General features: G+C 56.9%; 6 protein-coding genes across 6 annotated transcripts; 4 read left to right on the plus strand and 2 right to left on the minus strand.

The window, feature by feature from the left end:
- Positions 1 to 392: 392 nt before the first annotated feature.
- On the plus strand, positions 393 to 1750 carry B0T26DRAFT_780376 (uncharacterized protein; the record flags this gene model as incomplete). The annotated part of the gene is made up of 3 exons (XM_060446686.1): positions 393 to 672; positions 769 to 1192; positions 1296 to 1750. The coding sequence occupies exons 1-3, from the start codon at positions 454 to 456 to the stop codon at positions 1748 to 1750; spliced, it is 1098 nt and encodes a 365-aa protein (XP_060294059.1). The 5' UTR covers positions 393 to 453.
- A 3728-nt stretch (positions 1751 to 5478) lies between these two features.
- Positions 5479 to 6159, minus strand: B0T26DRAFT_344293 (uncharacterized protein). The gene has a single exon (XM_060434508.1). The coding sequence runs from the start codon at positions 6033 to 6035 to the stop codon at positions 5619 to 5621; it is 417 nt and encodes a 138-aa protein (XP_060294060.1). The 5' UTR covers positions 6036 to 6159; the 3' UTR covers positions 5479 to 5618.
- Positions 6160 to 7310: 1151 nt separating this feature from the next.
- On the plus strand, positions 7311 to 8161 carry B0T26DRAFT_344332 (uncharacterized protein). The gene has a single exon (XM_060434510.1). The coding sequence runs from the start codon at positions 7432 to 7434 to the stop codon at positions 8047 to 8049; it is 618 nt and encodes a 205-aa protein (XP_060294061.1). The 5' UTR covers positions 7311 to 7431; the 3' UTR covers positions 8050 to 8161.
- A 1661-nt stretch (positions 8162 to 9822) lies between these two features.
- B0T26DRAFT_344323 (CoA-transferase family III domain-containing protein) lies at positions 9823 to 12256 on the plus strand. Its single transcript, XM_060434509.1, has 3 exons — positions 9823 to 9918; positions 9974 to 12061; positions 12161 to 12256. Exon 2 carries the CDS (start codon positions 10126 to 10128, stop codon positions 11932 to 11934), a length of 1809 nt encoding a protein of 602 aa, XP_060294062.1. The 5' UTR covers positions 9823 to 9918; positions 9974 to 10125; the 3' UTR covers positions 11935 to 12061; positions 12161 to 12256.
- A 95-nt stretch (positions 12257 to 12351) lies between these two features.
- B0T26DRAFT_780384 (uncharacterized protein) lies at positions 12352 to 14163 on the plus strand (the record flags this gene model as incomplete). Its single annotated transcript, XM_060446687.1, has 5 exons — positions 12352 to 12398; positions 12468 to 12510; positions 12575 to 12734; positions 12930 to 13329; positions 13405 to 14163. 5 exons carry the CDS (start codon positions 12352 to 12354, stop codon positions 13997 to 13999), a joined length of 1245 nt encoding a protein of 414 aa, XP_060294063.1. The 3' UTR covers positions 14000 to 14163.
- Positions 14164 to 14295: 132 nt separating this feature from the next.
- On the minus strand, positions 14296 to 15435 carry B0T26DRAFT_873075 (uncharacterized protein; the record flags this gene model as incomplete). The annotated part of the gene is made up of 4 exons (XM_060447981.1): positions 14945 to 15435; positions 14753 to 14881; positions 14615 to 14698; positions 14296 to 14490 (listed from the first exon to the last, which is right to left on the minus strand). Exons 1-4 carry the CDS (start codon positions 15152 to 15154, stop codon positions 14296 to 14298), a joined length of 618 nt encoding a protein of 205 aa, XP_060294064.1. The 5' UTR covers positions 15155 to 15435.
- Positions 15436 to 15506: the final 71 nt, after the last annotated feature.

Genomic DNA, 15506 nt, shown 5'->3' on the forward strand with positions numbered 1-15506 from the left:
CGCCTTCCACTTCAACTTTGATATACGTGCCTATCCGTCTGCCCCAGGAACGCCCCATGTCTTATCGTATCCTTACCTGGGACTTATCGGCGTTATCCTCTCGGTTTTGCTGTAGGCGCCCTCTCCCTTCCCCACTTTTCCCGGTACTTATCCTTCCCCACGATTCCTTGTTCATCCCTCGCCTTCTTTCTTCAATCACATCCTCTCACTCTTTCTTCAATCACATTCTCTCACTCTTTCTTCAATCACATTCTCTCACTCTTTCTTCAATCACATCCTCTCACTCTCATCGCGGGTGCCCTTCCATCCCGCAGACCCTCACGCTCGTCTTCGCGCTTCATTATGTTGTACGTGCCCTGCACTTGATTCACATTTGCCCAAGTCTATGTCCTCTACCTCGTGCTCGCCCTCTCTTCGCACTTTAACTTTGAGTCTTGGCGCCTCCAAGCTAACATGACATGTAGACAGACACGACAAATGATAGCCCCCAAGGCCATGGAACCCAAATTCGTGTGGGCCGCGGAAGGCGGCGATCTACGACTCAATATCGGCGAGCAAGAGAAGCCATTCCTTGTAAATGCGCGGGTCATGGCCTCGAACTCGAAATTCTTGAAGTACAAGATTTTCAACCACTGGGCTAGAAACTGCAACAAGAATGAAGAGGGGCTATGGGTAAGAATCACGAATACAACCAAACCACGATCATCGACTCAGTAGAGTCTAGCTCAATATCTAGATCTACCAACCAATACTGACCAGCTCATCCAGGAAGTGTCTCTGCCCGACGATGTCCCTGCCGTCTGGGAGTTTCTCGCTCCGCTCATGCATGACGACAAGCTCACAATGGCCATCAACCACGAGTTCTCGGCCGGCACGCTCCTCCACCTTTGCTACGCTGTCAACCGCTACAAGCTCAAAGAAGTCGAGGCCGTGCGCACCTGGCTCGCCATGCAGCCGAAGAAGAAGGCCTGCGGCAACTTCCCCCCCGCGGGCTGGGACGGCCTCGCCATCGAGCAGCAGATTCTCGCCGCCTGGGTCTTTGGCTGGGACATAGTGCGCCACCAGGCCGAGTGGACCATCGCCCACACGTGCACGATCGACGAGCGCGGCGTCCCCATCAGCCCGACTACGGGCAAGCCGCTGGACTCGGAGCACTTTTACCCGCGCTTCGATACGCTCACTAGCACCGTCGGTATGTTTACCCCTTTTCCCTCTTCTTTTCATCTTTCCAAACACGCCTCAACCAAACCCTCCCTCCGTGACAACCAACAAGCTAACCCCAACATCAACAACAGCACGAATCCAGTCCCTCCGCCAGCGCATGTTCGCCGCGTACTACCGACAAGTGTTCGCCAAGATGGAGGCGACGCACCAGCGGCCGCACGAGCTGGAGCCGGCGTGCTGGTACGGCAGCTACATGCAGCCGACGCGGTGCTCGAAGCGGCTGGTGCGGTTCGTCATGGGGCAGGCGCGCTCCCACGGCGTGTACCCGCGCGACGGCACCGCCCTCTCCCCGGCGGCACCGCCGCACCAGCGCCCCGCCCTGACCGTCGCCGCGTACGAGGCCGCCATGAATCGCTGGGTCGGCGCTCTGTGCGGCGGCCTGTACGTTGCGGAGAATGACTACAACTACAACACCCTCTGCGACTGCACATGGTCGTCCGAAGTCTACCCCAACGCCGTTGCCACGCGCGTCCGCAATGTCGCCAAGCAGATCCAGACGCTGAAGGATCGTCCTCTTGCGCTTTGAGCTTGTGCTTTTGTCTTTGTTTTAGTTCACCTAGGTAGTACCAGAGAGTGATTGACTAGTGCCAGAGAGTGATTGACTAGTGCCAGAGAGTGATTGACTAGTGTCAGAGAGTAATTTACTAGTGCCAGAGAGTAATTAACAAAACACCAACTAAGTTCTATTTACGGTATAATCCAATCACCGAATGTTGTTTGTTAGTAGGTGACTTTCGAAGATCTGAAGGGCCCAGCACTTCTCGGCTCGACCTTGATGTTTTTCACTTGAATGTAAAAACTATTAGAGCGCCTATTCTAGAATCCTCGAGGCCTCTCTCTTTTACAAATGTACCTATCAAAGGCCGTTTAAACCGGGTAGTTTACAACAATCTTCTCCTTGTCCCCAGGTACCAGGCCAAGAAACATTTAAAGATTGGAGGTTATTCTAGCTAGTGCCGTATATACTGAAGTTATCTTCGCCATCATTGCAGCAGTTGGGAAGTATTTCGTAATTTTCTGATTAAATCAGTGGAAGCTCAGTCTTCCACAAAACAACTAGAACAAACACTAGGCGAGATACAAATCTGGAAAGAAGAGCCACGACCCCCACTAGATTAGGGAATGCAGGCCAGCCACCTTACATAAAGAGGTTGGCAAAGGGGGAAAAATGGAACACTACATTAGAATACCAGGTTAGGACAATGTCATCCTTCCCTGGGCCCCTTATTCCCTCGTGACTATCGACTTCTAAGTTTCCAACCTGTCGAACTTCTTTAGCCGAGACTAGATCACGCCGGAATCTTCCACATCCGGCCCTTCCCTGATAGGAAGGATGTTTAAGCCTGTATCGGTTGCGATGGGCACCTGCAAGGCGGAGTGGTTTAGTATGACACCCCTCTTCCCCTGAGTTACACATCACATCTTCAGTACTACCTCGCTTGATCCGATATTTTCTTTTTACAACGCTCACTTGTTCTTTGTATTACAGATGCCGAAGACATATGTGTTTCTACAGTATTGGAAAGGAGGCATTCTCCTAATAGAATAATACACTACAAATGTAATGGAAGATTTATAACCTGAGGCACTATAAGTGAGGTTCCTAGAATGGTACGTACGTCTTAACCCCCAGTCGAAAGAGAATACTCATAAACAAGCCTACTTCTAAAGTCAAGCATCCAAGATCTAACACGTAATTGTTCGTTATTAATGAATCGCCGCTCTAGAGCTCTAGGTTTAACTTGAGTGTTACTATGCCCGATACCACCACGGGGTCATGGAGAAAAATTAACTAGGTAGAGAACGAGACAAGAACAGTCAGTCCTCGAACAAGATGGTATTAATTATAGTAAGCAAGGCTAGAGCAGTATATGCTGTGGGGGTTGCGACCATGTAGCTGCTGTTGCCCAGATAACTAGGCAATAAGTATCTGTTTTGCGCCTGCTGGTGTAATTAACGGCTCACCGTTACAGGCTATGAGCTCCTTTTGCTTCCACAGCTGAAGCTATTCGCATCATTTGTACATCATTTTGGTCACCTTCAATCGCGCAATCATTCTTTTCCTTTCGCGCATCGTTACCTTCGTCGATCAACTGCCTGTTCGCTACCGAGCGACACACCAACCCGTCAATCTAGCAACCGTCAAACCGCCCACCGATATGTTAGCCAACGCGAGAGAGCTAGTCTCGCGAATCCTGCAGTTGAAAGGCTCGGAGAACCTAGAAACTTGAACAACGCCACCGCTCCGACTTCCTTTACGAAGAACCCAGAGCAGGCTTTCAGACCATCCGGGATCGGGTTACAGTCAAGACTCCCGACAAGGTATAGGTCTGCATGACGAAGAGAAGGAGAAAGGCCGTCTTCGAGCAACTTTGTGCGGGCTCCAGCACCCTTCCCCGAGAGTCGGATTCCGTTGATGAGAGCGAGGTACTCTCCGTGCTCATTTGGGCTGGCCTTCGGCTCTTTTTCCAGCAAAACTGGCGACAGATTTTGCCAATGAATGCCGATGGGTGGCTTTAGCAGGTATTTTCTTTACCTGATATCGATAACCGGTTTTGTATGCAATTTCGAGTGCCCCAGCCAGTGAGACCCCCAATGGGCGGCAGTGCCCAAGGCGCGGGCGCGGAAGCCGACACAGCCCTCGTCGACTTCGCAAATGTCACCCATCCTGGTTTACAGGACCGCAGCGGCGTACAGGACTACCGAGCACGAGATCCCCGGGAATCACCATCACCCTGCTCAACCGCGGATCCTTCGTCGGACGAGGCAATCCGGAGGACGGACGAAACCATGAACCATCGCTGCCAGCGGGGTTGCCAGCGGGGTTGCCAGCGGGGTTGCCAGAAAAACTAGAAGAGAGATGACCATCACCGACATCACATTCTAAGCCTGCCGGCCACGTTGTCATAGCCTACGAGGAGAACTCCATCTGTCCCCGCTGTGGCATTCGTTCCTCGGCCGGGGTCTTATTATAATGCGGGTTCATGGCCGTTATGCGGAATCGCGTTAAATGGGCGATAAGTGAATTATGAGACGGGGGATCTGTATAGATCGTGGCGCCAGCAGCACAAGTCAACCGCAACAGCCAGTTCATAAATTGCATGTCAGCTTTAGATAGCCTCCGTTTTCTTACGTTTGTTCGATATTACGTGCAGGCTTGAACGCGCATCGCCAATGCCACTACGGAATCTGGGCCTCTTTCGTTTTGAACCTGGAGAAGACCAAGTCCGACACACCATGTCCCTGACCACAACCATGGCTCACGAGAGAGACAAGAGCGAGACTCACTGTACGGCCAGCGAAAACCGGCCAACCCATTTTAATGGGACTGTAGCGTCCTTGTGCCGCGGCTTTTATGCACTCCGTGCCTGATGGGCTTACATGCATACAATACTTGGCTCATGGGACTCGGAACATGGGAGTGATGTAATCCGCTGCAAGATTGCTTAGCTGTCAGCAAAAGTTTAATTTACATGTTCCCCCTTTTGCCTGGCTCTTCTACCTTCTCCCGTCTTGGTATGCAGCTCCTCCCACGGCTGCCTGTCCGCTACGAGAGCACTAAGGCCGTCTTTACCCTCGCGATCGATCGCCTATGTCTATATCTAGATACAATGCTGGGGTAGGCAAAACTAGCGTGTTCTTGTGATGTGTCGCGAGGGGCGGGACCTTGAACAAAGGAAAAGAAAGGGGAGGCGGAAGTGTAATAATGTGGACGGGGCCGAGGGAAAGGGGCGGAACAGAAGGAATAACTCCGAGATCAGGAAAACAAAGAAAATGCAGCATAAATAATTGCGCCTGTTCGCTTTTTGCCCATCCATATTCGCCATGCATCCCTCATGTTTCTAAGTCTCTCCCTCTCCCCCCCTCCTCCCCCGCCATGGAGGGGAGGGGGAGCTTACGGGAACTATCCCGCGCGTTCCCGCTCTTTTCTGATCCTTCCTTCCTTCCCCAGGCTTCTTGGCTGCAGAGTCAAGGTTCGAAACCCACTCGTGGCTTGTTTTCTCCATGCAGCCAAGCTGGAAGATGCATACGCCAAGTCCAAAAAAGCGCCGGCACACACACAAAGGCCGCGTGCGGGCGAAACGGGGGTGTGTGGGCACAGCAAAAAAGGTAGCGCTGCTTGTAATCTGCCTAAACTCAGAACAAACTCTCCCTAGTGTACTGTGTGTGCCCTCTCTCGGGTGGGAAATGCAGTGATGTGCTGGCAGGCAAGGACGTGAAGTCTTGGATCGTAGAGATCCCATCTCCGATTGACCGAGTAGCCCGTCTTGGCTCGACGCCCTGGTTTTGAATGAAACGTCGCGCGTGCGCAGCGTATAGTTGCTCGTATGGATGCTTTCGACAGATGGGCTATTGATTGCCGCCGCTGTGTGCCGCTCCGCTGTGGGTGTCGCTTAGGAAGGCCGCTCAAATCGATTCCGACGCGGGCGGTGCTGTTTCCAGGTTATTGTGATGGCGGCAGGAGAAAGCTGGGGAAATCTGATGTGATTGTGTGGGGAGCGGGCGTGCATGGCGGCTGGATGTTGGACGCCGAGTGTGTCTGTGTCTGTGTCACGACGGTGTGATGCTGCCTCGATGACGGCGGCTTTCTCCGAGATGTCGATGTGGTCACCAAGCCGTCGCCGGTCTTCCTTGGGGTATGGAGTCGGTGTTCGGTAGCGGACTGGGTGGTGGTCTGGGTCCGACTGCCTCCATCTTGATGGCGGAACGAGCCAGTTTGGCTGTCTCTCGAGAATCTTCTCGTCTAGCCCGCTGAACCTGGAGCCTGGCCGTGCATGCCTCGACGAGCATCTGGAGAGTGTCATGCCCATTGTGTGTTGTGTGCGAGTGTCCGACGTGAAGTTGAGGTAGCAAATGTGGCCGTTCAGGTAGTTAGATGTGGTGATGTGGTGATGCGGTGATGTAATGATGCGGTGATGTGGTGATGTGGTGATGCGGTGATGTGGTGATGCGGTGGTGTAATGATGTGGTGATGTTGTTGTGGTTTGGTCGAGAGATGTCCGAGTTGGGTGTAAAGAAATGATGCTGTTTGGTATTTCCTGTCAATCAAGCAGATAGTAATGGCTTATTCGAGTAAGATTGAGATGAAGAGGGAGAGAAGTTGTTCAGGGCTGACTATCTCGTGCAGGATCGGGAAAAAAGGCGTTCGGATATATATACGCAGCAGAGTTCAGGTAAGACAGCGTCGCACTAACTGGTCTCTCTCCTGTCCCGAGTGTCGCCTTGGCGGGAAACCCTCAAGGTTACAAGGTCGGTACCTCCTCTCAACCCCAGGGACGAAGCACCAGGTGGGGATGGGGAGGGCACTAGACTCTCCGCCTGCGGTGATGTAGGCCGCAGATCATATTGGCTTACTGGTTTACCCCAATTTGCGAGTCAAGGACAGGTGGACGCTGTTGCTGTAAGGGAATGGAGAATGCCTGCGCGCGTGCCTCAACCTGGAAATACTCGCACTAGGCCAGAGTCTGGGGCTCAGGGATCTCCCAGGCTCCGTGGCACACCCGGGCAACAGCGCCTGAATACTGCTATTTTGGCGCCACGACAGAACACTGGGGGCGGGATGATGGGACAAAAAAAAACTGAGGTGCCGTCGATGGGAAAGAGCATCCCTCCCACCAATGACCTCACTGGAAACTGGAACCTTAGCCCCCTCCCCACCTGCCTTAGCTATCTCCATGGACCTAATAACCTGGAAATGGAAGCTACCTAAGGTGCAGGACGAATATTTCTCGCCGAAATACGGGACAGACCCCCACAGCCTACCTGTTTGCTTGCTCCCCAGCGCAGCTGCTCCAACTTCATCTTCTGAATCAGACGAGGCCAAATTTGCCAAATTCTGAGACCCGATTTGCTTTCGGCTGGCCTAGAGCCAGGCTTGGCCATGTGCCAAGGCGTCGATCCTCTCGGCCCCAAGACGACGGCCCGATTCGGCAAGTGCGCCACGAATAAGGTACAGAACAGTACATTCAGGGACTAGCCCTTGCCTGATCTTCCAACCTTGCGCACAGGAAAGGACGGGCCAAGCGTTGAGCGCTCCCGTCCTTGCCTTGTCTGGCGTGGTGCGCGACAGAAAAAGTCAGAAGCCCTCTGAGCCTCTGGGCTTGCAGCCTCTGTGCAGCCTCTGGGCTTGCGAAACGCAGCATCCTCTAGACCCCGCCCGACCACCTTGTGTCTGCTCAGCATAGCAGCAGCAGCAGTGCTGGTCCAATGCCAATGCACCGAATACAGCGCCGTGGCCAAGACGCGACAGGGGGGCGGAGTGCAGCACGATCGCGGTGCTTCGTTGGAGAATCTGTCGCACTTTCCGCTCGTCGTCGCGCCGGAGTCACCAAACGGGGTCGGCCACAAAGCTTGGCTGTGCACCTCTTCGCTCGCTGCACACACCGACGCTGGCGTGGCACTCGTTTCTTGGCGAGATTCACAATGACAGAATTGCGACGCTCAACTCTCACCACTCTTCCTGCCAAGACGCAAAAACACGCACGACCAAATTATGGTTCGGATCAGTGCCTCACTCGGCCGCCAAGACTCTGTGCACATGCCCAAGGTACGGGCCCGCCGTACGGGGGTACGGGACATGGGACACGGGACACGGGACACGGGACACGGGACACGGGACACGGGATACGGGATACGGGATACGGATACGGGTACTCAACAAGTCGGCGAGGTCAGCCATCCTTGCCGTCTGTCCTCGGGCGAGCTGCCTTGCCTTCTTCTGGGTCAATTGGATGGCGCCGCAGAGCAATAGCCCCGTTCTCTCTACCGACTCGCCGAACGAGCCCACAGGCGGCAGCACGGGCAGCGGCCAGACGTCAGTATTAACAACGACGCCCGTTTCCAAGACATGGCTGTGGTACCGCATCACGGATGCCCATTTATCGACAACATGTTTCCCCGATAGGTCCGTCAAACGTTTCGGATCAGGAGCCCCTCGCAGCGCCCTGGTGGTTTCGTAATGACGGCCATTTCCTCTCCTCTCCGCCGGGCTGAGCCGGAACAGACTGCAGATTTGTCAGGGCGCACGATCGTGATGGCTGTTGCCAAGCCTTCCTGCTATCGAACTCACCGAGTGTTGCGGCAGTCCATTTCGCCAAGCCGTTACATTTGCTGATCAACTCTTGGCATCCCGGAGCAACCGCCACGACTGACGTGGATGTCTCAACTTTCCCTCTGCCACCAAAAGATAAGGCCCTGTCGCAGTGCCGCAGCAGTCGACCGCAGTCTGCCATCCTCCAACGGAAGGTGCTGGAGGATGGTCAGGCGAGCATTTACCACGACCCTTAACAATTTGGCCTAACCCCGCGGATTTTGTGACATGGGAGTCGTGTTCGACATAACACAGAACCTCGACGAGACCACAGCAATCAGCAGCAAGGGTTGAGAGCTGACCGGAGGAATGGAACATCTTGCTCGCCCCTGGCAGTGCGGAGGCGGGAGGAGGCAGAGATCCCGCCCGGATAACTGCCGCCACTTGTAGTCCCCATGGTGGCAGCTTTGCCGCCGCCCGCGAGTCCCGTGGATGTCGTTCAATACTCAATACCCAACCGTCTGTGGGGAGTTTTATTCAATCTCTGTGCGACGGTCATAGGCGCTGCTGACTACCCCAGTGGGAGCAAAAGCACGCCGTTCTTAGGGGGGGGGGGGGGGGGGCAGCGCTGATTGCGTCTCACAACTCAGAGTCTAGATGCAAACCGCGGTTTTTTTGCGGAGAGCAACGTCTCCCGCTGGATTGTACACAGCGTACCGCTCCATCTAGCACAGGTACTCGGTCGTCCCTTGCGCAAAGGTGGTTGAGTTTGGGCCAATCGATTGGCAGCCCCGTTGTGGAACCGAATCGAGGCGCCTTGCCACCGAAGAAAGGGTCTTGAGGGGAATATGCGATGTACAGCACGTGGAGTCGGACATGCCTAGGTCGAGTGTCTTGCTTGTCATACACTCGAGCAGTATTCACGTGATCCTAGTCGGGCTCAAAGAGAACTGGCTGGTCGAGTCTGTTTTGCCACGGCGGACCAACGACGATCACAGAGACGCGTCAATGACGATGGAGTGAACAACAAGCCACTCTTGATCGAAGAATGGGATAAGCGCTAATGGCGTCGGCCCGTTCAGACTCCAGAATAGGAAAGACCGATTTCGGCTCCTAAGAAAGCCTTGCCAGACGAGCTAGGCCTTCCGGGGAGAGCGTAAGCTCCTGTCTGAATCGACCTGTCTCAACAAATTGATCGTCAAAGTTTCCCCGAGTTGGTCGATACCATCGGGAAGTATTTCCCTTGGTTTTTTCACGCCCTCTAGCACACTTGGACGATGCTCGGCGTATTCCACCAATCCGCTGGTATTTCATTCGCATCGACTGCCCTCCATTGCACCCAGCAAGAGGCAGCCTTAAACTAGATCAGCGATGGATGCAGGTTCCTCAGCCTTTCCAAGCATTGAACGCAACAGCACTCATGATCCATGATGTGGCCACTCCTTTCCACATACGACCATAGGCACTGGAAAACTCGGGATCCCGTCCGCTCTCCCCTAGATAACCCAGCGACCGCCAGACTAGTAGTTGGGTGGGTGACCACCAGCGAATCCCTGGTGTTGTATGTTTTTTCTCTTTTGCCACTTTACTTTTGCAGCCAGGGACACAATTTGTATCAACGCTTCTAAAGATCAGATTCTCGCTCTGTATTGACAAATTATGGGGTAAGAATGCCGGCGCTTACCTCGGTATTGATTGCTAATAACCATCGCACTTCAGGCTGTTTAGGACTGGGTGATTTAGAGATCTGGCTGTCCTTCGGACTCTAGTTCTTAAATGGCGGAGGATTGCCCCCACATCTCTGCCAGCAGTTTGGGCCAAGAACGCACTGCATCCTGCTTGGCCCAGTGTTTCCCTTCCCAATTAGCACGATGACAGACGCCCAGGAACCAAGAGAATACGGCGTCTACGGACCGGGAACCTACGCAGATCAAACATTCACGACGGTGCCTGATGACACCGAACGCATCTTTCGGCTTCTCGCGTCTCAGACACCAGGCTTCACGCAGGACGAGGCGCTCTTGTCCAAAGTCCGGTTTGTGGGAGAGGAGTATCCCGTCCTCCCAGGCCCAATCAAAGCCGTGTCGGTTGCTGCAGCGGTGCATGCCATGGCTGGCGTCATCGCGGATGAAATACTTGCCATGCGAGGTCTGGAGAACAAGGCCCGCGAGGTAACGATCAGCACAACGCATGCAGCGTTTTGGCTAGGCACAGCGGCAGTTTTATATCTGGACGGACAGAGCTTGGCATCTCTTGGCCAGCAGAAGAAGCTCAAGTCGTTGCTGCCGGACTGGGAGCGAGGTTGGCACTCAACTCCTCTCAAGCTGCGCGCAACGGGCATCTACCCAACCCGCACGCCGGATGTCTGGTATTGCCTGCACGGGTCTATGAACGTGCCGCCAATGCTGCGGTCGCTCGGCATTGACCCGGGCGAGCCGGGCATCGACACCAACGACAAGGCGGCTGCGCACATTGCGGCCGTCGCGGCGCAGCACAGTGCCGAGGAGCTCGAAATGCGCAACTTGCTCGGCGGCTTTTGTGGAAGCATATGCTTCACGCCCCAGGGTTGGGCTGATAGCCCCATGGGCAAGGCGCTGGCTGCGCATCCTCTCGTCAATGTCAGGCCGCAGACGCACTCGCAACACACCGCCCCGGTTCCATTTCCCCCTCTTCCGCGGCCGACGGAAGGCGGTGATGGCATAGCGGAGGACAACCGACCACTGGCTGGGATCAAAGTGGTAGAGTTGACGCGGGTCATCGCAGGTCCACAGATTGGTGCCATGCTCGCGGCGTTTGGCGCCGACGTGATACGCGTTAGCGCCCCGCATCTACCAGACCTCAACACGCTGCAACTCACGCTCAACGCCGGCAAGCAGACTGTAGGGCTGGATCTGCGAGACGCCGGCGACCGGGCACGTCTGCAGACACTTGTCGAACAGGCCGACGTGTTCGTGCAGGGCTTCCGGCCGGGCCGACTCGCCGCGGCACCGTACAACCTCGGGATAGAGGACCTACTCGGCATGGCGGCACGCCGTGATCGCGGCATCGTCTATGTCAGCGAGAGCTGCTACGGGCCTGACGGCTACTACGCAGAGCGGCCCGGGTGGCAGCAGGTCGCAGACTGCGCTGCCGGCGCCGCCCACGTCACGGGCCGTGCGCTCGGCTTGTCCGGCAGCGAGTGCGTCCTGCCGCCGCTACCCATCAGCGACATGACAGCCGGCGCTGTCGGCGCGGTCGGCGCCATGCTGGCACTGCGGGACCGCGCGCGCCACGGCGGCAGCTACGCTGTGCACTCGGCGCTCGTTGCCGCGAACACGTATGCCCTGAGCCGAGAGGTCGGCCTGTACGCCCCGGAGACTGTCCGCGTGTGCCAGCAGCGCTTCCGGTGGCCGGAGATGCGCGCGCACCACCATGTCTTGGACCTCCTACAGATGGTATGGCACGGGTGGACGGCCACGGAGCCCCTGACGAGCTATCTTCGGGAGGACAGCGGGTGGTTCCAGACTTTTGATGAAAGCGCGTTCACGGCCGGGGACGGGAAGAGGCTGCGCCTGAGCATCCTGCGGCCTGTCGTCAGGTTTGTTGTGGACGGCGAGGAGGAGGCCGGCGTCGAGCCCCGCTGGTTGTCGCCGAGCGTGCTGCATGCGCACCAGAGCAAAGACCTAGTCGGGTTCAAGTAGGATTTCATTGCCCGAGACGACATGGGAAGATGCGTGCATCCATGCTTCGTGTCGCTTCTCAGAACTGAAAGAGTTTCAGTCCGAGTGTCCCGGCACTTTCAAGATTGTTAGGGCAACAATTTGCAGTGTTGGTCCAATATTCCCTCGCCATCCACAAGCAACTGAATTTTCCCTCGCCGTCCACAAGCAACTGAATTAAGAGTCTCATTCAAGTCCAAGTCCCTAGGTGAATACTTGTTTTCGCATTGCCGATTATGAGAACCTCTCAGGGCCAAGGGCCAACAACGGTTGTGGTACACGCCAAGAGGCAACGTCATGCGAAATCCTACGCGTAATCATTGGTTGGCGCCAACAGCCTGGGTCATCGGTAGCTGGCCGGGCGGCGGGATCGTCTTCTTTCCCGCTCCAATCCGCAAAATGCTTCGTCGTAGCCACACAAAGTCACGAAAAGGCTGCGCGCAATGGTAAGCAGCTGCCGCTGGAAGCTCTCCGGCTTACCTGATCGAGGTTTGGCGATTACTGACTCGCCGCAGCAAGCAACGCCATGTCAAGGTAATCATCAATGCCCCTTTGAAGGTTCTAGGGTGTCCTACTCATGTTCATGAGCTTCGACTGACCTCGACCTGCACCGTCACACCAGTGCGACGAGGGCCGCCCTCTGTGCCGTTTATGCACTCTGTCGCAGCGCGAGTGCAGCTTTGAGACCGAGGCCGCCGGGCCCGAGTACCTGTCCGTGTCCGGTGCCTCGTCGCACGAGCCGTCCATCAGCCCCGGCGGCGGCAGCAGCCCCGATGGCCTCGGTCAGAGCAGTGGCCTCGGTCAGAGTAGTGGCCTCGGTCAGAGTAGTGGCCTCGGTCAGAGCAGTGGCCTCGGTCAGAGCAGCGGCCCCGTCCTGTCTGACGCCTTTCCTGCCGCGGCCGACATGGCCAGCACCGCATCGCCGCCGGCTGCGCAGTCCCCAGACCTCACGGGCACCACGGGCATCCTACAAGCAGCGGATGCAGCCCAGGCCACGCTCGGCGAGGCGCTCAACCTCGACCACATGGAGCTGCTCATCCACGCCGTCTGCAACAACAAGGACATGTTCAACCTCGGCGACGGCAGCGGCGGCCACACCAACGCGGACCTCGCAAACCTGCATCTCAGCCTGCACGCCGGCCTCGACGCGCCCTACCTGCTGCACGCCATGCTCGCATTCTCAGCGCGACACCTGGCCTTTCTGCACCCCGAGCGCGCGCCCACGTACCTGCACCGCGCGGTGGCGCTGCAGACGCGCGCCGTGTCGCTCTGCAACGCCAGCTGGGCCGGCAGCGGCAGCGCGGCCGTGGACGAGTCCAACTGCGTCCCCGTGCTGCTCTTCGCGACCGTGCTGGGCCACCACGTGCTGGCCGACACGTTGGCGCAGGCACAGACCAGCACCGTCACCACCACCACCACCACCACCACCACCACCACCACCGCACAAGACAGCGTTAGCAGCCGGCTCGACGGGTTCGTAGCGCACTACGCACGCTGCGTCGACGTGCACCGCGGTATCTACGCCGTGGCGCTGGCCGCCTGGCCGCTGCTTCTGCGGTCGGGGCTGGGCGCCGCGCTGGCGTGGTCGTCGGGGTTCACGTCGCGGCCACCACGCGGCCGGCACACAGCGCGCGCAACTGAGCTCGTCGACGCGGCCGCCGACCTCTCAGACGCGGAGAAGGCCGCCTGCCGCGCGGCTATCCAGTACCTGCAGGTCGGCTTCGACGCCATGCTTGCCGGAGAGGACGCTAATGGTAGCGATGGTGACGATGAGCAGGGCGCAGAGGAGCGGCAGCGCGCGCGCTACCAGATGCTCTTCCTCTGGACCATGCTCGTGCCGCACGAATTTACGGGCCTGCTACTCGCTAAGCAGCCCGAGGCCCTCGTCGTCCTAGCATACTACGCCCTGCTGCTGCACTACGGCCGCGCTATGTGGCAGGTCGGCGGCGCCGGCGCTGCCATCGTGGCCATGGTCGCCGAGTTCCTCGGCCCGGACTGGGAGTACTGGCTGGCGTATCCGTGCGAGATGGTCGCTGCGTGCGGATAGAGGGTTCTGGGTCGGGGGGCGCATGTTTGTGTAGAATACTTGCAGCCTGGTTAGCTCATATACCTGACATCTCTCGACGCGCGCCTTGTTCTGCTTGACGGCGCGGTGTTTAGGGCTTTGTGTCAACATGTTACCCGCTTTTCCTGTCTTCTACCCCTTGCTACATGCTTGTACTGTAATAAGTCACTGCATTTACTCTACTCTGATTTGAACATCGGGGTATATCCAACCAGGATGTAGGTATCCAACCAGTATGTCCAACCAAAAGATCCGCTCGGCCCATCGGGACAACGGCGTCATGCCTTCCTGGCCGCTCGGCCTGGCGTCTTGCGGATGACGTAGCCGTAGTTATCAAGCGACCCCGCGACGCTGAGAACCTGGGGCTCGACGTACCACTGCAACCCCTCGGGGCTCAGCAGCGACTCCATGAAGCGTGGCTGCCAGCACGTCACATACAGAAACCGGCCGCTGTCCTTTAGCACCCTGTAGACCTGTGACGATGGCTGTCAGGACATTTGCGCCAACTCGGAGCCCTAACCATCCGACACTCAAAAAAGGAGAACACATGAAAAGACCGACTGAGCTGCAGAGGGGCCATAGCAAGTAAGTACACACCTCACGCAGGTAAGCCGCCGTATTGTCACGCACGTCTTGCAGGGGACTCCACAGGCTGCCGTGAATCATGGCGTCGAGGGTGCCCTTGTCGAAGGCGACGTCGACGGAGGCGTCATCGACGCCCTACATGTCGCGCACGTCCATCAGGCGCCACTCGATGCCGGGCGTGGCGGCGTGCGTGCGCGTTATGAGCTCGACGACGGCCGACGAGAAGTCGACACACAGCTGTCGCCGGTACCCGCGCGCCGCCAGCTCGGCCGGGACGGTCTGCCTTGGGTGCGGAGGTTAGCGATTCGTTCCCTCAGGAAAAGGAGGGAAGCGAGGACAGACACTGTCGCCGGACCCCAGGTGCAGAATCAGCAGGTCGTCGGGCGGCCCGAGCCCCGGCACGCCGAACAGGTGGGCGCCGAAAAAGGCCTCGAGCGCCGGAAAGGTCAGGTACCATTCGTGCGTCGGCGCCGACCCGTCGGATTCGGAGTACCGCTCGTCCCAGAACGAGGCCTGGCTCAGGACCTGGTCGTTGTTTGGCGCTGCTGCCATCGTCGAGTGAAAGAACAGCTTTCGTCGCTTTGATGCGCTCAGAATACTTCAGCGGTAGATAATCCAGCGGTAGATAATCCAACTGTTGGCCGGCTAGCCGCCAAGAATGTGATTCCGTTGCGGGGCGCTTGTCGCTAGCTGGCGAGTCTTTCAGGAGGTATTAAAGTCTGAGGGCGCCTTTGGTTGGGCATGTAAGCTTGGTTACGTTAACCGTTTGCCGTCCCTCTTAGCTTGGGCGTGGATTTATCACCAGTAGGCGCACTGGCCAAGCAGAGAGTGTGACCGTCAAGAGCTTCTAACTGGGGATTTTCTTTGGTTCAAGCCGGTAAGGTAGGTAGGTAGGCAGGTAGGT

Source organism: Lasiosphaeria miniovina (genome assembly GCF_030549165.1).
Source record: "Lasiosphaeria miniovina strain SMH2392-1A chromosome Unknown B0T26scaffold_5, whole genome shotgun sequence".
Taxonomy (NCBI): Eukaryota; Fungi; Ascomycota; class Sordariomycetes; order Sordariales; family Lasiosphaeriaceae; genus Lasiosphaeria; species Lasiosphaeria miniovina.